Source organism: Thunnus maccoyii, chromosome 12 (assembly GCF_910596095.1).
Source record: "Thunnus maccoyii chromosome 12, fThuMac1.1, whole genome shotgun sequence".
In the NCBI taxonomy this organism is placed as follows: domain Eukaryota; kingdom Metazoa; phylum Chordata; class Actinopteri; order Scombriformes; family Scombridae; genus Thunnus; species Thunnus maccoyii.
The window spans coordinates 22,694,531-22,719,067 of NC_056544.1; the positions used below are offsets into that span (position 1 = coordinate 22,694,531).

A 24,537-nucleotide genomic window follows, 5' to 3' on the forward strand; every position below is an offset into this window, starting at 1 on the left:
GTATTTTATCGTCAAATCTTACAGTAACCTGCTGCTATTGTCTTTTCATGGTTTTGGCTCCAAAAAGCATCAACATTTATAGTATTTTACCATATTTAGAAAAAACAGTACCTTACTGTTAGAATTTGCTGTATTTTATGCATATTATATATGTATAAAGGCTTTATTTATTATATTGTAGTAGATTAGTTTAAAATTTGTTGTTTAATGAATAAAGTTGCCTATTATGCAATGAAATAAATGACATGGTCTCATAATAGTATATGCCAACTGCTGATGTTTTTAGAATATTAAGAATACCAAACACCACTGCAATACTAGATTTTTTTTAATACAACACCACACTATGAGGGATAGTATTACAGAGTGAGCCTGTTTTCTGTTGTTTAAATGAAACTGAGCATATTGCCACTTAACTCAGTTAAACCCCTTTTAAGACAGACCATAAAAGTCCATCAAAACAAGCCAGTGGGTGAACCCAGATTTTGGATCAACTCATTCTCCTGTCTGGCTCCAACACACAGACTGGTGCACTGCGTGTAAGTCCAGAAGAACTGCTGGATTAGCTGGTTCGCTTTAGGTGATGTTTGACAGCAACACTGGAAGCTTGGATTAGAGGGACTTTAGGGACCTGCAACAGAGGTCACTGTGGGGTAACCATCTGCTTAGAGAGAGCCTCCAATTCTCTGTAGGACACCTTAGCCTGCTCCTAATGTGCCTGGAGACCTCTCTCCCTCCATGACAACTCCATGAGAAGCAGCCAGGCGACTAATGGCATTATTTTGTTACATGTGTGTGCTCATTAAAGTTACTCACCGTGGCCTCTGGGATGTGTAACTATTGTAGTACGTGACAAGAGTAGATTCCTAAGCAGTGGGTCAAAGCTAGCTTTGTTGACAATGGCAGGTTTTTGGTTGCACCAGGAGACCATGTTCAAAACATGAAAAACATCACAATGAGATAGTGGAGAAGGACTTGCTGTTGTTGACACTATAGTTAAATGGTAACTGGAAGAAATGGAACATGGAATTAATAAAAGAATAATAATGATTTATGTTATTAAAATACCATTGGCAACTATGCATGATTAAAAAATCATTATATGACCATTTATTTTGCTAAAGGTGACTTAAAAAAGTAAAAATGAAAGTGCAGAACTAGACATCTAGACTTGATAAGTTTCCATTTACAGCCCCCTCAAATGTTACTGCAACATCTCCTTACATGCTTATATAAAAATGCAATCCAGAAAATATCCGAGTTGAAGTAACTTGTCTGACATTTCAAGAAGCCCCATTAAACCACAAGGTTAAGCAAGATTAGACAAATATTGGTGACATAACAGAGAAAAAGTCATCCTCAAGGTTCTCATTGAACACTGCATTTGTCTGAATGAGATTTATTTGTATTGAAACTAAAGAGCTGAAGATTTTTTTCCTACAAATCCAAATGAAAAAAATCGAAGGTTCAAAAGGGCCCATAAAGAGATTTATTTCTAATTGTTATACTATTCATGTTGGAGTTCTCACCTGTAGGTCATCATTAAATATCTGCACAATAGAGTAATTGAAAATGTTGTTAACTAACCAAAGATTTTAGTTCCCTATTATTTAAAAATAACATGATTTGTTTTAATTGTGTACTTTCAATCATCTCACATCAAGGTCTTGGCACTTGCACAGTGAGTCTCATTGAAACAAAGTCTGCTTTACAGATGAAGCTCCTCACAATGTTGGCCCTATTGAGTGTGCAAGTATTAATAGTTTAATATTGAAATACAATTTTACCATGACAGGTACTCCTTTTGACAATATTGTAGAGGGTAACGCTTTTTGACAGAGTTTGATTTGAACAATTACAATAATTGATTGATTGAATGACTTCTTCAGATCAGTGAAGCTATTGCTTCATTGCTTATTCTTTTAGGGATTAGTGCACATAGAATTACTTGCGCATCTAAAACCAGAAAAAGGTACAGTCCCTACACACCCAAACTATATCTCCTACAAATCTCATTTGTATGCAGCTATTTTGTATTAGAAATTATGTTTTGGTGGAAAAGCAACGCTGATTGGAAAGCATTTTTCTTCAACTTGTCAGACAGAATATTCATATTGGGCATATTTGTAAGACATTCACTACCAAAATGTTTTTAATTGGTTTCTACTGTACAATACATGCACATGGTAACTCAATTGTTGGAATAACTAATTTGTAGGAGAATGATTATGTTGTAAAAATAAGAATAGGTATCACAGTGTGGTGTTATGTTTAAGGGTTTCTAATCAATGCTGTATAGCTTTTTTGATAGAATTACAAAATTCCACAAAAGTCATGAGTTGAGAGATTAAACCAGCTCCTGAATCAGACGAGAAAGATAACAACTGCAGTAGTTGTCAATTACCAGAGGCTTTTCCATAGAAGTGATTAAAATCAATATGTTGTTCAAGGGCCAGCATTTCCCAAGGTCTGGGTCACTTCATTTAGTCCTCTGTTAGAAGTTGCAGTCACTTTCAAAATGTGCATGATTACAAAACTCACTCAGTGTACTCCCGATAATGAGATATTTCATTCATTGCACTGGAACTATTGATTGTTATGTGGCTCTTCTTAAAGACCTTGATTATTGGAAAACATGAAGATATTCTTCATGTGCTTGAAGAGGATTTTGATGTGATTTATTGTTTAAAAAGAACAAATCGATTTGGAGCATCTTGTTTGCTTGGTATAAGCATGTATCTACATTTTTTGTGGTAATGTCAGTGCTTTGTACACAAATTAAAAATACATTACTTTCCTGTATTGTGAGGACTTTCTTTTTGTTTCCATAGAGCCCCCAGTTCCTATTGCACCCCCCCAGCTCACTGCTGTCGGTGCCACCTACCTATGGATCCAGCTGAACGCAAACTCCATCAATGGGGATGGCCCAATCATCGACAGGGAGGTGGAGTACCGCACTGTGTCGGGCACCATGTATGACCTGCAGCCTGTAGACAAGACCACACACAAGATCGGCCACCTGGACCCTGACACAGAGTATGAGATCAGTGTTCTGCTGACCAGACCTCTGGAGGGAGGCACTGGAGCACCTGGACCCCCTCTGAGGGCCAGGACCAAATGTGCAGGTGAGGTAAAAAAAAATATAAATACTTAAGGAGATGATACACTGTGCTGTTTTACAGTGTCACATGAATAGACTTAAAAAAACAAATTCATGTCGGAGGTATATGAATTAGTTGTGTACAGTATGTTGTATAACTTGAATACATTTCTAAACCAGTATCACACACAAAGAGAGTGAACTATAACCAGATAGAAGCACCTGTATCATTTATTCATGCATTCATTTTTAAATGAAAAATGTGCTGCAAAGGGCAAATTGTATCTTTTTGAGTTGAATTTACACTTCTCTTAATGTCCAAACCTTGGTCACCATGTACACTGAAAAGCATCTAAAGTTATAAAGCATCAAATAAGACTTAAATGATTTGGCTGGGAATTTTTTCTATATATTTCTTGTTGTCAACAAATCTCATGTGCAGAAATATGCAAACACACAAATTGATCATACTTACAAGTATTGTATGTGCACCCAAAGCCTGATATAATCAATCCTATAGATTATTCATTCTATAGGTCAATCAATCTTTTAAACACTATCATCAGTACTAGATACCAGACTAGCAAAAATTGTACCACAACTAACAAATCCAGATCAAACTACATTTATAAGTCAAAGACAGCTTGTTGATAATGTGAGATGAACATTAAACATTATAGAGACAGCAGACAGAATGTCCCTGTGGGAATGGTTACCCTAGATGCTGAGAAGGCCTTTGATAATGTCCTGTGGCCTTATCTATTTGAAATCTTAAGGAACTTTGGTTTACACACCACCTTTATAAATTGGTTGAAAGCTAAGTATAAACAGCCAAATGCCAGAGTCAGAGTTAATGGGGTAATGTCTAACATCTTTAAGATATTGAAAGGTATCAGACAGGGGGGTCCTTTATCTAATTGATTTCTGTTTTATGTGTCGAACCACTGGCAGTACATATAAAGTTAGAACAGAAAATAAAAGGCATATATACAGCAGGAGAAAATCATAAATTGTCAATGTATGCAGATGATATATTAATTTATTTATCTAAGCCTGAACAGTATATATATATATACGATGACAGTGAGGAAAGTTCCAATTGAGTTTGCCTCCAAAGCCTTAATTTCTAAATGCCCTAATCGGGATCAGCTCATCTAGCTGCAAATCTGTCTGCAAGTGGTTCCAGGCTGCAAGGGCAGAGAACATAAAGGCCTGTTTGCCAAATTCAGTGCAAACCTTAGGGACAGTCAGATGCACTGATTACGTTAAAGAACAAAAATGTCTGCACCAAAATACTGCCATAAAAATATTATTTATTAATATCATTTCCCACTTTCACTAAGTTAAATCTTCTAACCAACTTCAGTTCTGATCATCACTACCAAATATTCATTAATTTTCAGAATTTTAACCCTTTAAATGCCAGTTTGTTGGTATAATGCCACTGTTAATTTCTCCATACACACACACAAACACCACACTCCGACATCCATATCAACATACACACTCATCATTTTAGTTGCATACATTTACTTCATTGGCCTGCAGTGCTCCATAATACAGCCGCAGTGCCCCTAGTGGAAACCAGGAAAATAGCATGTATTTTCCCCATAAAACAAGCTCAATCTGTTCAAAAAATTTGAAGTCAGGGCTCTAGATTGAAAGCCTGATATAATAGAATGCATGATTTTATGCTGTAATGGCCGTGAGATTAAACATTACCTTTTTAACGGGTTTAAATGGGGACATTTTTGTCCATAAGGATCTGAGTGTCTTTATTTTGGCTACGCAATTTATTATAGACTTATTATAAGAGCTGAGTTTGAACTTCTAAAATTAAAAAAAAAAAAAAAATCCACACCTTTGTCAAACTTTATGCCGTATGCATTAACATAGCCAAAGTGATCGAAAAATCACAAATGAAAAAGCCAAAAATATTCCTAGGGAGGCACAAGGGTTAAGATTATTTTATTATTATTGCCTTTAGGCTTGTTGTGTTTGAGGTTGTACTGTTTGTAATTTACCTTTACAAACAAATCATTTCAAAAAAGATCCCTATTTTTACAAATTACCACCTGCATTTGGAGCAGAGGTTGACTGCAGCTCACAAAAGCTCAATATATATCGTGGTCATTTTACTAACAGGTAATTGTTATTGTAGACAAAGCCCTCAGTGTTTTCATGGTTTTTTGCTTATAGGTCTTAATTAAGATTTGTGGCATAAATTGTCTCTTTTCTAAGTAATGTATTTACATTGAGCCACTGGAACGAGTTTAAGTAAGTTAAGTAAGTTCTTTTAACTTCCTTCGCTATTTGGAACAGCTGTGTGTCACAATAATTGATATGATTTATAGTTAGCTCCAGACTGCCACATGGTTAACTTTGTAACTACTTGTTTATTCAACTTAATTCTCATTACAAAGGCCCTGAAAGATTCTTAATTCCTCACCAACACAGATTGATATCATGTGTGAAGCAAAATGGCACCTTAAATTTGGATCATTATATTGCTGCTTTACTGTAGGCATTCAAACTCAAACATGTACTGTACATAAACACTTTGAGAATACCAGATGATATTGTACAAATTGCCCTTCTCACAACATTAACCAGCTAAATTCCCATGCTGTTCTAGGATGCCAACTAGGGGAACAAAACAAACCTAGCCTCAGCATTTTCCTGGACTAATGCTGTTTGGTGTCCAGAGAAATGCTGATGAAAATGAGATTTTTCTCCCTTCTCTACCCAGGGTGTAACCCTCTCTCCCCACTGTGAAGGTCATGAGCTTATTCATTTTTAGTCTGGCTGATAGGGATGAATGGCCCTACCTGTGCAGCCTTCTGAGCCAGGCCCTGCTTCTGCAGGGGTCCTGCCCCTTGGCCACCCCGCCGGTCACAGTCGAGGAGATTGATGGCCCCGGCTCCTGAAGTGTGTTTGAGGAAGCTGCTCTTGATCTTGTCCGGCTCTCTGCTGGTCTTTCCCACTGACAGGCTGGGCCTCAGCAGAGCTCCTAATAGAACGGTTAAGACTCACAGGGCTGTGTGATACATCACTGTTGATACAGACAGACCCAGAGACTTACTCCCCCTCTCCCTGTACTGCTATCTAGAGGCGCTAATGAAAATCTGTGGCCACTTTAGAGCACTGTCTCTCACATAATTATTCATAGCCATGCCTTGGTCACTTTACAAACTGAGCAATGTTTCTGATGACAAAGGATGTTTTAATTCAATCTTCTGTAAAATGGGGAATGTATAATGCAAGGACGCCACCAATTCAATTCAGAAGCAGGAGGAAAAAAGGAGTAGCCTTGAAAGGTTTTCTTTCCCATGAAGCACTTCCATTACTTTCCTAGTGAACATCAAAAGAATGTCTTATCCAAGGCTCTGTGATTGCTTTAGGGGGTTATTTGTGAGTTTCAAGGGTTTGCAGAATGATTAAAACAACATTTTGCTTTTGCATATCCTGAATGTAGAATTTCATCTTGGTAACATTTGTCATTTTCCACGTTCCCTGCTGACTAAAATTACTCAGCATACATTTTTTGAGCTAAAAGAGAAACATATTTGGTAACTGCATTTCTCTTTCATGTCAAATGTTGGTCTGTGTAAAGTTGTTTACCACTTTGGAGTCCTCCACGCTTGGTAAGGGTTACTTGAAGGAAGACATTGTATTATCAGGTGGTGCCCTAGGATCACAGCAGGGTGCCCTGCATTTCAGCAACACTATTGAGAGACCATCTCACACAGAGAAACCATTTCCAGCCCACATGAGGAAGGCAGATAAGCAAGCCTTAAACAACCACTCCTCTGCAGTCTGAGTTGTACTTCAGATCTGTGTGGGAAAATATTTGCCACAGCTTTTCAATCTTCACATCATAATCTGCTTTGGGTTAAGACATTCGAAGACACATTCGATACTTAAAATTTTGATAGTTCACATTATTTAAATGCTTTGTTGCTCCACTAAAACAAACTCTCAAATTTTCTCTTCTTGAATTTCTCTTCAAAAACCATTTGAAGTTTATTGAGCAAGAGTAGGGTGGGCACATAGCATGTTGTTCCACACTTGTTTCTGATGCAGCAGAGATAATACTAGTTTCCATGGTAGAAGAACAGTCTGTCCTGTGTGCCTCTTCTCCACCCTGTGGCCTTCGCTGTCCCGCTGGCTCCCGGGTGCTTTATAAATGGCAGTACATGTTGTCCATGCTGGGTCCAAACACCTGCTCAGACTCCAGCCTCTGCCAACTCCACATCTCCATCTATAAGTTCTCTCCATCTGCGCTCCGGTACCACGTGGGACTAGTCTCATCTGTTTGTTTTTACTTTGCCATTCTATTACACTGAGTGCTATTAAACACAGGGGAATCAGCATTAATCAGGGATCAGCCCTCGTTTAAACACTCGTTTATAACAGTGGAGAGTAGGGAGGAGCTGTGCAATTATGTTAACCCACACCAAGGTTGGTTATTTGCATTTAGCCTCCCCACTTTCATTTGTGAGAGACCAGGTCTGTTATGATGCAAATAAGAATGGCGCCAGTGTCTGGCAACATGAAAAAGGTAGTAGTGGTTGAATCACTTTTTCTGCAGTAAAATGAATGTTTTTCCTATTGTAGAAATTCCTGAAAACCAAAACCATCATATACAGTGGGGAAAGGGGGGTTTCCAAACATGCTTAGGACATGTTTTGGAGAAAAAGAAAAATGAAAAATTGAATTCTCCTTGAATGCAAAACATTAAAATAAATAATTATTTATTTAAGCTTTTGACGCACAACACAGACTCTAGAGGAGCTGCAGTAAAACTTGCAGATTAATAGTTAATGTATTTATATCCATGTCGCAAACACAGCAACAAGTCTGTTGCTCTGTGTGTATGTGTATCAGAGGCTTTAATAGAAAAATCACTTTTTTCCAAACAAAGCTCCAGTTGATATTGTTGTAATAAAAAATAAATATTCTTTTACAAATGCTAAAATTTTTCCAATCAAAATTAGTTCCTATAAAAGAATTTAGATTAATGTGCTAAAAGGTAGTGTTGCTCTTCAACATGTAGCTACACCTATCACATGGATCAAGTGTAAACAGAAATGATTTTATTATCTGCAATGAGACACTTATAACTAAAATTATTAAACAGGTAATGTAAATGTAAAATGTTGACAGAATCCCTCTTGCTAAGTAGACAAAGGATATAGATTATCTTTGGAAAGGGGAGTTATGATATTCAATATGGCTAGAATTAATATTTAAAGCATTCCTTTGTACATACTGTCACTGAGTCTAACACATATGGATGCAACGGCAAAAGGAATGAACATTACATTCTTGGTGCAGTGTACCATGAAGACTTACCATGAAGTTATCCTGAATAGAACAGAATGTGAAGGTCTGTATTATCCACAGAAATCTTATCTGAAAAATACCAATATCGCCAGACCTTGAAACCTTTATGATTCACACACAGACTGTGGAAAAAATGTCATGCCCATAATGTTACATGAGCATTATGGGTATGATGTGAATCATATAAGCTGTACAGTTCGTTAGTTAATGCCATTCCTCTCTTTATGCCATTGTTCAACTGTCAAAGAGGACTTTGAAAGGTGCAATCTGCAGTATAAAAGGACCTCTTTCCAGTGTGTTCTTAATTTGTCAAGGAACCATTTACTTTCATAGACGAAAAGACTTGACTTGAGGACAGTTAGAGCTTGGTACCACTTGTGAATATTCACTCTGACTCTTTTTCGCTTTCATGAATTTGTGTCCAGTTTTGGTGCAAGCTGTGGCAAATACACATGTCAAAGTTCATTTTTGTTGAAATTGCAATGTCAAAACATTATGAAAATGAGGTTAGGATTGACCTTTCTTCCAGGAAGAATTGATTGTTCATGGCCTCTTTTATTTACTGTTACTGCGTAGTTAAAGAAGAAAGGAACCAGCGTAGAAAGGTTTATGCATCACTGGCAGTAAATCCAAAGACATGGATAGAGGCTAAATACAATAAAATGTTTGCTAAGAAGGTGTATAGTTTTCAGCTAGTGGGATGCTATTGTCAGCCTGCCAACCAGACAGCCTACATTATTTCCAGTCGCACTTAAGTGTGTCAGTATATTTCACCTTGGAAATTCTTGTCTAACAAAGCTTTAACATTTTATAACAAAAGGAGAATGATGATCTGTCAGCTATAACTGCTATTTTTTCCCTTTATAGCTTCATGCATGTCTACAGGGCAAATTTCCTCAGCAAGGTCTAACCCTTTATGATGGTTGCTTCTTTTTTTCAAAGGCTGAGATTGAGCACATCTGTCTCTCTGGGTTTAAAAGGAAAGGAAATTGTTTGCTAGGTTTGATGTGTCTAATTAATGCTTTTGTTGTCTTGAGGCATGAATAGAAAGCCACTTCACCTCACCATCTGAGATAACATTGGTCTGGTTTGTCACCCACAATAGCTGGCGGTCATGTGACCTATAGGGTTTATATATTGTCTGTGGCAAGGCGAATGAAACGCCTTGCTTTGAGACCCATTGAATTTGTGCTCTTTTGTCAGTCAGAGAAAACGGGGTAGATTGAGTCTGTAGTGTGCAGGAAGGTTATAGGAGGACCACAATAAAAGTCTTTTTATCACAGGCAGTTGGAAGTAGAATGGCAAATTGTGTTCTATGATATTGGCTCTGCAAAAGGCAAATTGTGTTCATCTCAAGGACACGTCTTCAAACAACTGCTGTTGGAAAGGGGAGAGACTTTGCATTTATAGCTGTTTCATTATTATTATTTCCTGCATCTCCATCACACCAGCTATCTATTCCCCAAACACTAAGGAGTTGAGACTCTCAGAACAGATGTGCACAAACAATACTCTGGCGACATCCACATAAACTCAGTCTCTTCTTACTCTAGAGCTGCCTCTTCAGCTCCTCACAAACAATTATCATTGAGGTTGTTTGTCACCTCAACTCTTAAGCCTCAAGAGAATGATAAATAGCAGTAGTTTAGTCATGCTTGGCAAGATCCTTTTTCTGCTGTATTTAAATTTGAACTGAAATGCTTCTCAAGGTCTTTAAATGTTTCTATTCTCCATGTTTAATTATTCATGGTCTATCTGCTGTAATTTTTGTCACAGATTTTCTCCATCCTTTTGCTGAATTATAGATGTCCCGTTCCCCTTGCTAGGCGTCCAGGAAGCACTCATTCAGTCTGGTTGTATAACTCTAACTCAAGAACATTTCTGTGTATCCTCCTCAACTAAAGGACAGGAATGTCAGGAAGGCTGCGATTTATTCCCTGTATTCGCCCACCTAGATGGCTAGATCTTAGATCTCATATATCTCGTAAGTAGGTGGCTCAGAAAATGCAGCAACCATTTCACAAAGTCAAGCGCTTCACTTTGATTTACACTCAGGGTAACACCCTGAGTTGAGTGCAACACATGCAGGTTTTTGGCGACAAATGACAATGCCACACAAGCCATCTGGGGAGTGTTGAAGTTGAAGAATCACCTTGGTAACCTCCCACTGCTCCTGTGGAGATTGCGTCCCTGTCGGTAAATGAGGGCTTGTGTTCTTCTTTTTTGTAAATTCCTAACCACAGGCGTTTTCCCCAGGAACCTAAACACAAAATACAAAGCCTGGTCTGACAGTGAAGATGGGTGTGTGGGCATGTGTATGTGTTTAGACAGGTGGGGGAGGAGGAGGTCATTCTACCTGTCACTCTGACCCCAATCACCACACAGCATATTGGTGGAAACAAAATGAAAGATTGATTAAACCAGTTCCACCTCCGCTGCCTCTGCTGTTCCCATCAGCTGGCTGTCCATTTGTTTTCATCCTGTCAATGGACTTGCGCTTCCCTTCACCTTTTGCCCCTGAGACACACTTGCTAGGTTTGTTCTTTTAATCCCTCTAAATAGTCAGGGATAGAAAGGACTGTGCACTGACATTCTATACCCTGTTATTTATTGAGTTATTTATTCCATTCCCACTTGGTTAATCACATTGTTAGACACTGCAATCAACAAGTGCAACTCTTTATGACTTGCAGGTACCTAATATTTTAGCGAATTGGAAAGAGGCTATTTGGTTCTTGTAGAAAAGTCTAGGAGTAATGGAAATATCACCTCAAGTACTTCACAATTATACTCTGCAGCGCAGCACTTACTTTCTTTCGACCCCACTAAATGCTACTGTCATGATGAGTAAACTGTAGAAGCCCTTTTAGCTGTAGTGGGCTCTAAACTACTGCACTGTCCAGTATGTGGCAAAACATGAGGAGAGGGAGTAACCATCATTAGTTCTTGAAAATGACTGATTCCATGCAAATATACAGTATATGTTGGATATCAGGGTAGTAAATGCATATATCATCATCAGGGGTGGGTTTCCATGCTTCCCTACAATAGCAAAAAGCTGTGCTTCCTACTTGTATGTTTAAAACCCTGTACCTAATCAGAAAGTTGCACCTCTCCCTCTCAATGTCATAAATCAGTCAAACAGGAACACACCTGCATCATACACATAACGCTGAAATGTGAATAGATTACTCCAGAAATTCCAGTCATAAACTTTTCTCTGATGCCTTTTAAAGATAATGCGTCTATAAACCCAGTCAGAGATCAAGGCCCTCTTTTTTTTTATCTAGATCTTGTCTCACAATCATCAAATTTAAGTGCTTTTTTCAGAATCAAAAGTAATCTACTTGATTATTGCCTATACTGTGCAAACAGGAAATGCTAGTAGTTGTAACTGTCCTATGAAAACCATGCATCTAGGAGTAGGTGAAAATTCACAGCCCATAAAGAAACACTTAATCCTTGAGTTCATCTGAAAAAATAAAAATCACTGAAATTGGAGATATTTGGTTTTCTTCAGTGACACAAGGCAACATGGTGCATCTTTCTAGTCACATAAATATTAGCCAATAAATTATAAACACTTCCAAATTTTTCTCAGTTTCTTTACTCGCACAGTTGTTGCTCGTTGGCTTTGTAGGGCAGCACAGGGTGGTCGATCATGAACAAAGACAAACACTGACTTGGTATGACTTGACAGTCTGGAGTCCTGTCGTACATCATCCTCCTGTGCTGGTAGAGTGTGTCTTACTTTCCCTCTCCCTTTCTATTCAGTGCTGTGAGAAGGAAGGCATTCACCCATTCATCTCCACCCCTACAGCTTCAGGGGGTTCATCAGACAAGGTGGCAGCCCAGCCCGGTCCAGCGCCGGGGCTCATTCTGTGGTTTCAATTCGATCCAGTGCGTTATAGGCCCCTCCGCCCCTCATCCTCACCCATCATGGCAGTCTCATTTATCATGAGGCCTATAAAGAAGGACTTGATAGAGTGAGGAGCGACCACCACCATTCAATAAATCCTTGTGATTATCCACGCCTCCAAGGTGTATGGGCAAGTGTCTGTGTATATGTGTGTGTCCTGAGCATGTGGGCATTTGTCTCTGACTTTGTAATGGGTGTAGAGGGTGATGTTGGAACACAAGAGGTCCATGTACAGTGCCTTTAAAGTGCTATCAATTATAACATGTGTACACGTGTCATCCTCAAGGCCTGGTTTGACTTGTTGCATTTGATGGCAACAAAAACCTTGGCACTTCTACCCTCCCCTATCCTCTGTCTTAGCTTTCTTTCTCCGACCCCCCACCCCACACCCTCCCACCCCACACCTATCCAACCACCCACTGACTCCCTCCATCTCTCCCTCTTAACCCCCCCCCCCCCCCCCCTTCTCTTTCTCTTCCTTTCTCTTGCATAGAGGAGCACTCTAGGAGGGTGATGGAGCTTTGATTGTCGGTTATCAAAAGCTATCATTATGGCTCGCTTCTGCGGGATATGAAAATGATTTCCTAAGTGTAAAACCCATGTCATTACCTCAATGGCCTCAGTGCTATCACTGAAATGTAATAGAAAGAGGCAAACAAATGTGCTTGCCTCCCCAGCCCGCCCAGCTCAAACAGAACAGAGTGAATAACACACAGCAATGGAGAGATAAGTGACGGCAGTACCAGGCCTCACTGCCTAGAATGGAACACTTTACATGAAAACAGCCCTCCGACCAGGATTTAATCTTCGCCGTTGTCATGTTGTTTTGGTACTGTCTACAACGAAGGCGCCTGCATGTGACAAGCCCTGGCTGACATTCGCCAGCAAGAAATCCGACAGTCTACATGCCATCCTGTGAAAGTCGAGGCATTTCTCTTTTTTCATCTCCAAACAACGAGCGCTCCCTCCTCCTCCTCCTCAACCTTAGCGCTGTTTCATCCTGATGAGATAGCGACCAGGCTCAGGAGCCACATTGACTTGACAGTGGTTTCTAATCATTGGGGAATTAGTCTTTTTACCCCCCCCCTCCTGGTTCTGTTTGCTGAGCAGGGAGATGGAAGTCTATGCCAGCACCAGGCTTTTCTGCTCTTAATCGATGTGGATCTGATAAAGATCCCGGCTTTCGGAAAGACTCGTACGCTGCGACGCCTGAGGAAGATCTGATAAGTAAATCGTTCTTCTGTACATATAGCCAGTGAGATGCTGAGGAACCAGGCATGTGCTACTGTGCACGTGTATGGAAACTTCTTTACTCGCATAAAACCATATAAACGCTAGAAAACACACATTGTACCCCCTACACCACACACACACACACAGACACACCACACACTTGTCTCACAGTAAAGTGGCTGTGCTCTGGACATGCCCAATTTGTTTCCTTTCATCCAGGACTAATGTCTCCCTCTACCCAGGGGCTAAGTGCACCATTTGAAGCCCCCTCTAGGACAGACGGCTATAACATGCGGTTATTTCTTGTTGTTGTTGTTTCATGTTTTGGGAAATCATGTTATCACTTCAGCTGCAGCAGTGTGTATGCAGGGAACATTCGAATTAACAAGAGGCAATAATGTGCTGATAATTTCTAAAAACATTATTTAAATGTCACACCGTAATGACAAAAATCACTAATAGTTCTATGTAAATGTCAAATTCAAATTATTCAATTACATCGGCGAGTGTGGGGCAGGTGATAATTTGTCCACCGCTTGGAATACCAATCTGGCTCTCACTGGAGCTCATTCTGTGTGCCCTGGCATAAGATAGACCTCAGTAATTTCCTGCTCCAAGGGATGCTTTCATAGCCATTATTATAACTCTATTCCACTAGAAATATCTGCCATACTGGGGAGATATTAGAGTCATATTTTCAGTACTTTCACCCCAATGTCGCCCTCAGTGTGTGATAGCTTGTGAGAATTGTAAAAAAAAAAAATGGTATGGATTTCAAAAGATAGCCTTGTTATTCCTTGTTGTGATTTGTGCTTGTGCTTTTGATATTGAGCTTCTTACTGCTCGGTCAATAAAACTAAACTAGCAGTCACAGTAGACTGGGGTAATAGGCTCATCCCATCAGCTGTCATTCATGGGCCTATGGGCCCATTTGAAAATGGCTGCATAGCCTCCATCTATGCACGGAAGGATTTATAAAGGATATCAGCCGTTCAGTGCGACCCGTTCATTTCAGATTAAGTGGGGGAGGAGGGTACAGGGTGTTTTTCTTTTTCTCTTTCCTTCTCTTCAAAGTCAACCATGACCAGGCTCTGCAATGGATAAGGCACCTTGTTGTTCATGCAAACAGATGATGTCATTCTGAGTCATGGGGTACAAGTTGTGATTGGGCGTCCGCCACATATCCTCACATTTTACTGCCTCCCTCAGACAGCTGGCATTTGCACTACAGGGAGCCAATAGGGCAACAAACAATTAGCCTTTTCTCAACAAAACTCCAGGGAGAGGCTATAGAATAGTCATAAGAGCTGTTTACTAAATGGCCAATATTCCTTTATGTACTCTCACTATTACTATTGGCTTCCCAGTAATAAAAAAATCTGTCAGATCTTCTTACCATGTGCCAAAAAGACCATTTTAAATTTATGTATGAATGAATAGTTGCTTTTTCCTATTTCATTTATTTCATTTCTCATTTGGCATGTGCTATTCCCCTGCACAATTATATCTCTCACAAGTCATTCCCATGTATGTTGGCATCTCTCCAGTGGCCAGAATTAAGGTGCAGTGGACATTATCTATGATGTTCCATAAAGATGGGAGTGTGACATTCTACTTGAATGCTCCAGAAATGAGACGACTTCCCAGCCGCTCGTGCACGTCTGCTTGAGATTCACACTTTGGTGCATTTGTCACTTTGAGAGCATCTGGTTTAATTTGATTTCTGTGCCTGGCCACCCTGCAATTCTCTGTGCTTTTAGTGTAACCGTTGCCTACTGAGTGCGGCCAACAGATAGTTCCGCAAATAAAGGGGTTTAAACTTCTATTTTCTGGATGGCTCTCCCAACATTGCAACTGACTTGAAGAGGCCTGTTTTTCCTCTGTCTGTTCCTCCTGTTTCTGTGTTTAGGATCTCTTTTTTTTTGTCTGGTTACATTTGTTTAAATTGGCAGACCACTTTGTGAATAATTGCATCTATCCACACAGTTTGCCAGTAGAATGGCATTGGCTTTCCTATTGTCTCTTAGCGCTTATGCTGAATATTTTCTAATCCCTTTGAAGGTAGATGCCTTGCATACCAGTCTCCACCAAAGATTAACACGTCTTTCAAATTCTAACAATCATTGGAGGTCAGTAGAAGAACCTTTATAAAAAATGACAAATTCAGAGAGGCTACTCCTACAAAGCATTGCAGAAAGGTTTCTCAAAGAATATCAAACACTTAATTGCAAGCTACAAAGCACAACACCTCTCAGTCAGTCAGAAATTAATATTTTCTGCAGCTATTGTTTAAATTGTTTTATCGATTAAAAGCTGACAGACAACCAACTGCTCTTTGAAAGATTTTGGTGCACTCTGTTTAGACCTATAGTGACAAATCCTTCTTAAGAGGGAGCAAATTACCATTTTTTTTTTCCTTTTTAGAAAGATGTTTTTCCAATTTAAACATACTTTATTATTTGTAGCCCTCTGTGTATGCTTCATGTACTGTATGCTGCACATTGATATCCCTCCCCCCATCTGTCTTCAACAGCTTTGCCTCTTTCTCCTTCGGGCCCTTCTAATGCTATTTCATCTGCTCTATGAAAGCGCAGGAGAGATCACATCCGTTGTTTCTCCTTGTGAAATCTAAAAGTGTTCCATCTTTCATTCAACTGGCAAGCGCCTTCCTTTTCTCACTGTTTCTCTTCTTGCATTATCCTTTTTCACTCGTACAAGCTTCTGTCATGTCACATGTCATGACCTAATTTTTCTGAATATATTTCTGTCTTGTAGCTTTTCTCTAGTGCTACACAAAACTTCTCATCGTTAATTGTAGCCACATTTTTTAAAGGATTCATAATAAAACTTGATCAGATGTCCACTGGATCTAGGAGCAATAACTACATGTATATACTGTATTGTAAATGTAAGTGGGCATCACATTAAAAGGTTGCCAACAGTGCTATTTGTAGATTCTTGCTTGTTTATCATGTCCATTGCACAGTCTGTAGAAATGAACAGCTTGCTGGGGCTCGAGTCCAGTCTCCCCCCCATGCACCTCCAGAATGTTAAACATGGCTGCCGTGGCTGCCTCTGAATTGCTGGACTGTGTCTCCTGGGGAACGGGGAAATTGAGCCCTGGCTCTTCCTAATAGGTGGTAAAGTGTTAAGTTCCAGAGAAATGGACTGCGAATTTAACCTGGAATGGAAATTGATCCCATTACCTTGTGCTTGGGCTGCTTTCCTCCCGTAGGAAAGGAAAAGGAGAGAGAGAGAGAGAAAGCAGGAGGGGGAAATAGAAGGGTAAAGCAGAGAGAGGAGATGAGGAGAAAGAGTAAAATAGAAATGGGGGAGCCACAGAAAAAGAGATGGACAGAGAGAGGAAATAAAAAGGAGGAATGGAGAGAAGGAGAGGAGATAGAAGGAAGGCGAGAGAGAGAGAAAATAGAGAAAGTAGAAGAGAAAAGGCAAGGAGACACAGTGTATGTGGTTAGAGGTGATAGGATGGCAGTGGGGGTTGTGTCCTGCCTGGATTGACAGGCTGGCTGACTCTCTATCAGTGTGGTGCTAATAGCTGACCGCCACTGGGCGAGATGGAAAAGGCAGAGGACAAGGTAGAAGGAGCAGAGGATCGGCACGCTCTGAAGGGATGATACACCTCCTGCTGAGGGTTTCCACCAGCAGACCTGTGGTGTCTTGGTGTGTATAGTTGCTGTGAGACCAAGTTAGCAACGGTGATGAGATGTGGCAATGCTCAGTATCAGGCTGTGGCTTTGAAATTTAAAAATATTTTCTGGAAATATGAACTCCAAACAGAAAAAAAAAAAGTATTCAACGGGTCTCAAGTGTTATGAAAAATCTAGTTTGAGATTTTCTTTGACCCAAAAGAACACCGCCTTTTCTGTGCCCTGGCAGAGACCTCCATAAATTTCCTTGATTTTATTGAAACTATCTCGCACTACCTGTCATTTTGTTTGGCCTAATTGATTATCTTGATGTATGCTCACACTCCTCTCACTCTGTCCATCTTGTCAGAGCCCATGCACGGACCACGGAAGCTGGAAGTGGTGGACATCCAATCCAAACAGGTGACAGTGCGTTGGGAGCCTCTGGGCTACAACGTGACCCGCTGCCACAGCTACAACTTAACCGTCCAGTACCGCTCCAGGGTGGGCGGCAAAGAAGAGACCCGGGAGGAAGTTTGTTATGACACCCAGAGCCGCGATCCTCAGCACACCATCCACAACTTGACGCCTTTCACCAACCTCAGTGTCAAGCTGGTGCTGCGTAACCTGGAGGGTGTCAAGGAGAGCACTGAGCTGGAAGTTCAGACTGATGAGGATGGTAAGTGTTATGCAGTTTTGTTCCCAGGCCTGAAAAGGTGTTACACATTGTTTTGATAAAGTGCCTTTAGATCAGATATCTTTAGGAGCAAAAAGAGCAAATAGATTAACAAAATGTAACACAACCACCCAACCAAACATACATACATATATACTCAAAAAGTAAATAAAATCAGCAAATAAACAAGAAAAGTTGTGAGGATTTTCAAAAAAATGGAAATGGGATAGAAGCAAGCACCACAAGTGCTATGTCAAAAATAATCAATATTGGAAAAGCATGCAATCTGATAAAATTCACTTAGGAGACATCAAGGTCATGAAAATATATACTGTCTTAATGGTCTGTAATGACAGCAGTAGCGAACACCAATCCATCAAAGATGTCAAAAATGAGAGTTTAATGTAAAACCTTCACAAAATCTCACTTTTCATCTTGCAGTAACAGCTGTAAGTGCTTTCCTTTGAGCATTTTACCTTATTTTACCAATTTAAAAGAGAAAATAGCATGGTTGCTCAGACACAGAAGGAAAGTTAGTCTTTATTATTAAACTGATGACGTTTGGATCTTCAGGGTTATTCTTACCTGATCATAAACTTGCACTTAAGGACAAGTTTGGGATTTTCCAAATATTTTTCACAAGAGCACAGGAGTCAGACAGCAAACCTTTGTTTGGTATAGTTGTTTCACCTCCTTCAAAGATGAAAGATCTATTGTGTTGTTTCATCAGACACAGGAAATGAACTCTATAGAAGTCTCAAGGAACCCCGGCCGCTAGATAACAAACAGGCTTAGGCTGACGAAAAGAGAGTCTTGTCATGTCTGGCTCAGATATCTCTGGTTGGAAACTTGAAAGTGGCAACTGTTTCTCACTATCTGACTGCTATGTGTACGTGTCTGTGGATCTGTGTGTTTAGGGTCCCATGGGAACAAGTATACAGACAGGGTGTAGCTGTAGCTGCATTCTTGAAGATAAATCCGCAAAAAAAAGACATCTCTGCATCATTCTGTTTCGCTTACAAAATGAAAGCAATTCACATGAGGGGTTAAAGGACCAGATCTCTTTGGCAGTATATCAGCACAAGTAAATATTGCAGAAAGATTAAGATTCCCACTATTCCCATGGGGTTGCTAGTTCATCTTTGTTTGCAACACATTTTTATCTATACAAAAAGTGTTCAGTTCTGCTGTAAAACATGTATCAGGGTGTGTGTTTTGAGTGACAATGACTTCAAACACTCACACATATTTCTATTAAGGTGTGTATGACTTTGGCTCAGGGCCATTTGTGTACTGCAAGACCTCGAAAAACTCTTTTATTGATTTTGTTTTATGCACATCAGCATGAGGTGCTGGGCTGGGTAGATTGTCACAGAAAAAGAATAAAGTTGCTATATAGGAACTGCATTCATCCAACTTTTATTTACAACATTTGACTTGACAAACATGTACAGCCCAAGGGAAAAAAAATGTCACTAAATAAGTATAAATGGAAATCCGAATATGTTTTAGTCTACCTCAAAAATGACTCCTTTTCCACCTGTTTTGACAAACATATGTGTCTGCTGTGTTTGTGGTCATTTCCCACAGTGCCAGGGGCTGTTCCTCTGGAGTCCATTCAGGGCAGTGCCTATGAGGAGAAGATCATCCTGAAGTGGAGAGAACCTGCTCAGACCTATGGGATTATCATTCAGTATGAGGTACACAAGCATCAGGGTTAGCAAATTGTAACAGATATTGATCACCCTTCAGAGCAGAAAACAGACTTACTTCCAATATTACACTGTTTTTTCTCCTCCTCCTCCTCTCTATGAATTGTGTGCATTTCTTCTCAAGTTTCTTGCTTGCTCTTTTTTTTTTTACACAACTGTGGGGGCAATAGTCCACAGAGTTGCCAAAAAATGATCAGATAGATTTTGATTATGTGACTCACAGTTTTCTTGAGCTAGGGCTTAGAAATGAGGGGCATCTGTTAGTTTGTTGACAGTCCGACCACCACCAGAGGGGTAGCTCATAAAGTGAGATTACCACTTAAACCAGGCTTATTTCACTAGATCAGGCTCTTTTTTTCCAGGAAACTGTGTTCCACAAAGTGTGGGTTTAGAATGAAGATTGAATTGACCATGTTACCATGGAAACTCATCAATCCAGACTGACCTGGATCTGGTTAGTTTTCAGGTTTAGGTTAACCTCAGGCTTAACATAACAATCTTCCAACCAGAAATTTGAATTTCAAAATTGTTTATTGTCATGTTTAATCTTGTGAGCTCACTTTTAGGACTTACAATAAAAATTAAAAACAGAAAACTGATCTTCTTGGTGGACCAAGTTGACATGATCAGAAGGCCGTTGCTTCAGCAAACTGAGCTCACAACAGGTCTCTTTCCCTTTTTCTGTTAATGTTTTTTGCTCTTTATAATGAATGTGTGGCTCTGTGGCCGTAATAATCATATCATCTTTCAGTAAAAAGGTACTGAAAAATGATCTATCAAGATGATCCATTAATTCACATTAAAAAATGTGAATTGATGGATCTATAGTTAATGTCTCAGGCCTGTGTTTTAAAGTCATAAATGTGCCGTTATCTTTCCTGTTTAATTTTAATTAAGACATTATTAGACACTTGGAACAGCTTACACTTGGATCATTTTGTTAGGCTCACTCAAGTCAGGCAAGTTCTTTTTAGCCTCTTTTATGAAGTATCATCGTTATTCATAATTTTGCTACGAGTGAATCAACTGCAAGCTGCTTTCATCTTCTGTCCTCCGACACATGGACAACTTCTAAAGAAAATACAATCTCTGAAGCGCACCTCAAACACACATCACGATTCAGCAGCAAGCAAATGTTGACATAAGGCTCCACACCCGCCACTGCCAACGTTGTCCAAGAGCTGCATTGAGTCCTCAATAAAAGAAACAGTCTCCACACACACACACACACACACAATATATATACACACATTGATCTTAACCAGCTTAAGGTGGAAGTAATCCTCCAGCCTTTTCCACAGATTGATTCTGCTCTGTTGATTCTCCCTCTTGTCACCGTTTGCTCACGCTTGGTATTTTGACTAGGTTAGCAATCATTGACAGGGCTGTTTCTCATATGAGGAGAGCAGATTGAATTGTAAAAGCAATGCAATCAGGGTCGCTGTATAGGTTGCTCCATCCGCTGCCATGCCATCAGGTGACTGAGGTGAATGAAATATGAAATAGATATTCTCTCAGCGGCACAGAGACATTTCAATCATAGCAGGAAAGTCCTGAAGTCAGAATAATAACAGGGTCCTGTTTATTCAAGTGTGTGTAGTGCAATGCTGTGTCCTGTCACAGATGTACAGCACTTAGAGGTGCTGGCAGAGTGCAGGAAAACAATATCCACAAAAACGGCAGGTTTACTGCGCGCTTAATCACTTTTAGAAAAATATGTTTCAGTTGTTTATCTTTTTAAAATTTCATGGTACAAGTAAAAGCATTCAGAGCAAATGGCATGGTTTACATTGCCGCATTGTCAAGTTCACTTATATTTATGCTGAGACAAATGTGTTTCACTTTATAAAACACACACTCCAGACTATTATATTCATACACCACAGCAATTACTTCGCCCTATCTCTGGGAAGCCTTAACAGTATAGTAATGTGTCTAGGTAAAGTAAGAAATAAGTCACTGATAATCCTGGTATTTCCTTATTTTAATATACAGTAAAGCATCATTTAAAGATTTCTCACATTACATAGAATCATCGCTCTTATTACAGAGTAAGATAGAGTATTAGTATTCACATCAGTCCGTCTTAAACAGGGTGACGGACGAGAAAAATCTACCAAGCCAGCAGCTTGCTCCAGGTGTCTCTCCCTCACACCGCTACAGTCTGACTCTTCAGGTTTAAGAAAGTAACCCACAATGTATTCTGCCGGTATTCCCTAGAAGTTGCTTCTTATAAGTCAGGACCTTGCTTTGATTTGACATTATCAAAGGACTCGAAGTGAAATATGTCTGACAAGCATTGATATCAAAGAGATTTCTTTTTGACCAAGCTCCGTGAATGCCATTTTATTGTCAACTTTTCGGACAGACATGAGCCAGCATCTCTTTAAAGGTACACAGTAGCAATTCAATCTCATTGAGAATTTTGGAATACTAAGGAAAATAGCCACAATTACAACAAATAAATTGTATTTACCAAAAACCATAAGTACAATTGGTTAATGCTTATTTTCCTTAAAAGGCACACTCTTTATATTATCTGCAGCCATTAAAAATTATTATTTATATTATTAGGACTGTAAGACAGTAAAAGCTCTTCTGCAAATAAAAATGTTAAGCTAAGTTTAGGTGGGTTTTCGCTGTACGTCCTCACCGGTTTATAGGATACAAGGTCATTTTCATAAGATTTTATAACAGGAAAGAGTATACAGCACATTTATTTGTCTTTCCTCATTATTTCATGTGTAAAGGTATCAGAGATTTTACAGATATGTATATTTTATGCTTCAACATGTATCTCCCTCATATAGAAAAATGTAAACCAATGCAAATTTAAAATGCTTTATGTATCAAGTAAGAGTAACTTGCAAGCCCATATTCATTTGCTCAAATGTTTTCCATTATTTTTTCTGTCAGTTCTATTATAATTGTAAAAACCTGTCCATGTGCCCAGTGTTGACAAGCAATTTCAAATTCCTCTCCCTGAAATGTTATGATATAGGATTTGGCATCACGGACTTATTTCACAGACAAAGACTAAATGAGAAGGCTTCGAAGCATTTCAAAACTTGATGGACACAAATTATGCGGCACTCCAAACTCCCTTTGTGTTCTTTAATTGGAATTATAATGGAGGTTTTCCTTTACGAGCAGAAGCATTTTCTTAAAGTGGGACTTTACAGTTATTCAAAATGGATATTAGTAAAAACACTCACCTTAATGCTTCCCTCCAGAGCTCCCTGTGTTTATTAATGGAGAAGGAATATATTAAGTGTGTTTCCTCTCTCCTTGAAGCCACAAGCTTGTGTTGGTTGAAAAATATGTACTACTGCTCTTATAGTCAAATCTAACCCCTGTTATGAGACAGCACCTCTCCATAGACTTTTTGTACCTCACTAATTTTAGAAATGCCAGCATAAAGCCTTGTTGACATAAAGTCAGAAGCTCATACATGAAGTGAGAGCTTCAGGATGAGTGACATTTGGCTTTACTGAGTAGTACAGTGGGGATAGAGATACCAATATAAAGCCTTGGTGGTGTTTCTAATATTTTCTCCGATAATTCAATGTCATATTGTAATATGATCATATTATGTTATTGTTGTACAAAAATCTGTTGTCCAAGCAAATGATGATTGAGAATCTACAGCTACTGTAGTGGCTCTGTGAGGTTGTACTTTGAGCTAAATAGTAACACTAACATGCTAACAATTTACATGCTAACAACTTACATGTTAGCATGTAAGTTTACTGAATTTACAATGGGCTGAAGACTAAACATTAATTTAAGCCTGTTATATGCAATCTTACATATATTTGCCATCTCATGATTTATACTGATATTACTAAAATATTCGTCATAATATTGTTTTATAGAATTCGGCCATATTGTCCAGCGCTAATTGCTCAAGAACTATTGCATTGGATTACGTTTGTGTGTATCCTTATACAAGCTAGTCATTCAAGAGCAGACACACAAACATCTTCGACATAAGACTTTTAAAATTTGCTTGTGGCATTTTGACTTAGTAGTAGTAAAGTGGGGGAAGAAACAGGACAATGGGATAAAATGGGATATAAAACCTCAACACAGTGAGTACAGTAAATGCTTTAGCTTGCTGAGCCACTTGGATGACTCCAACATGAAACGTTTTCATTGCATGAATACAAATCCTCCTCGGCTAAAGAGAGCTGCAAGTGGAGTACCAGAGGCTGCTATCAGAATATTAATTTCCTTCCTTCCTAGATCTCCTACAAGGCGGTGAGCTCCTTTGACCCTGAGCTGGACCTCTCCAACCAGAGTGGGAAGGTAGTGAAGCTAGGAAACGAGACCACTCACATGTTCACAGGGCTCTACCCGGGCTCTACATACTCCTTCACTCTGCGCGCCAGCACAGCCAAGGGCTACGGCCCCCCTGTCATCACCCAGTTCACCACCAAGATCTCAGGTCAGCAGGGTCAACAGCATGGCCAGTTAAGTGTGGGGATGATGTTGAATAAATGGTGTAGCACTTACCCTCTCTAGAGTTCTTTATGTCCAAATATGTGAATGGAAAATGTAACTTACTTATAACTCAACCCAAGCTATAAACTGCTTGTTTTTGAAATTCTCTCTTGTAATTTTCCTGAACTCAGTTCTTTTGTCTCAAAGGGTAAATCCTATTCATCCGCTATGCAAGACATAAAACGAACCAATAAAAATGTATGCATATACCACCTCCTCTACTGATATATGAACTCAAATATATGCTATTCTTTATCACTGAACCAGCTAGGTGTTTTGGTAAATGAACTTCAATTATATATGGTCTGGCAGTTACATTAGATTTTGCAGAGTTGCCTGATTGGTCAAAGACAAATTGTGCTTTTAGTTTCCATAAACCAAGGCTGGCTCTGCTTAATGAA

The 24,537-nt window shown here is 39.4% G+C and overlaps 1 protein-coding gene across 16 annotated transcripts in view; it reads left to right on the forward strand.

The window, feature by feature from the left end:
- Positions 1-24,537, forward strand: part of LOC121908234 (receptor-type tyrosine-protein phosphatase mu-like) — a 170,466-nt gene that overhangs the window by 68,203 nt on the left and 77,726 nt on the right. For all 16 annotated transcript variants that reach the window (XR_006099196.1, XR_006099195.1, XR_006099194.1 and 13 more), the window contains exons 7-10: positions 2,832-3,125; positions 17,616-17,924; positions 19,512-19,621; positions 23,879-24,080. Coding sequence is in view for 9 of the 16 variants with exons in the window: in XM_042428095.1 (XP_042284029.1) it covers positions 2,832-3,125; positions 17,616-17,924; positions 19,512-19,621; positions 23,879-24,080 (915 nt within the window). In the remaining 7 variants the exon portion in view is untranslated. The remainder of the gene's footprint in view (positions 1-2,831; positions 3,126-17,615; positions 17,925-19,511; positions 19,622-23,878; positions 24,081-24,537) is intronic.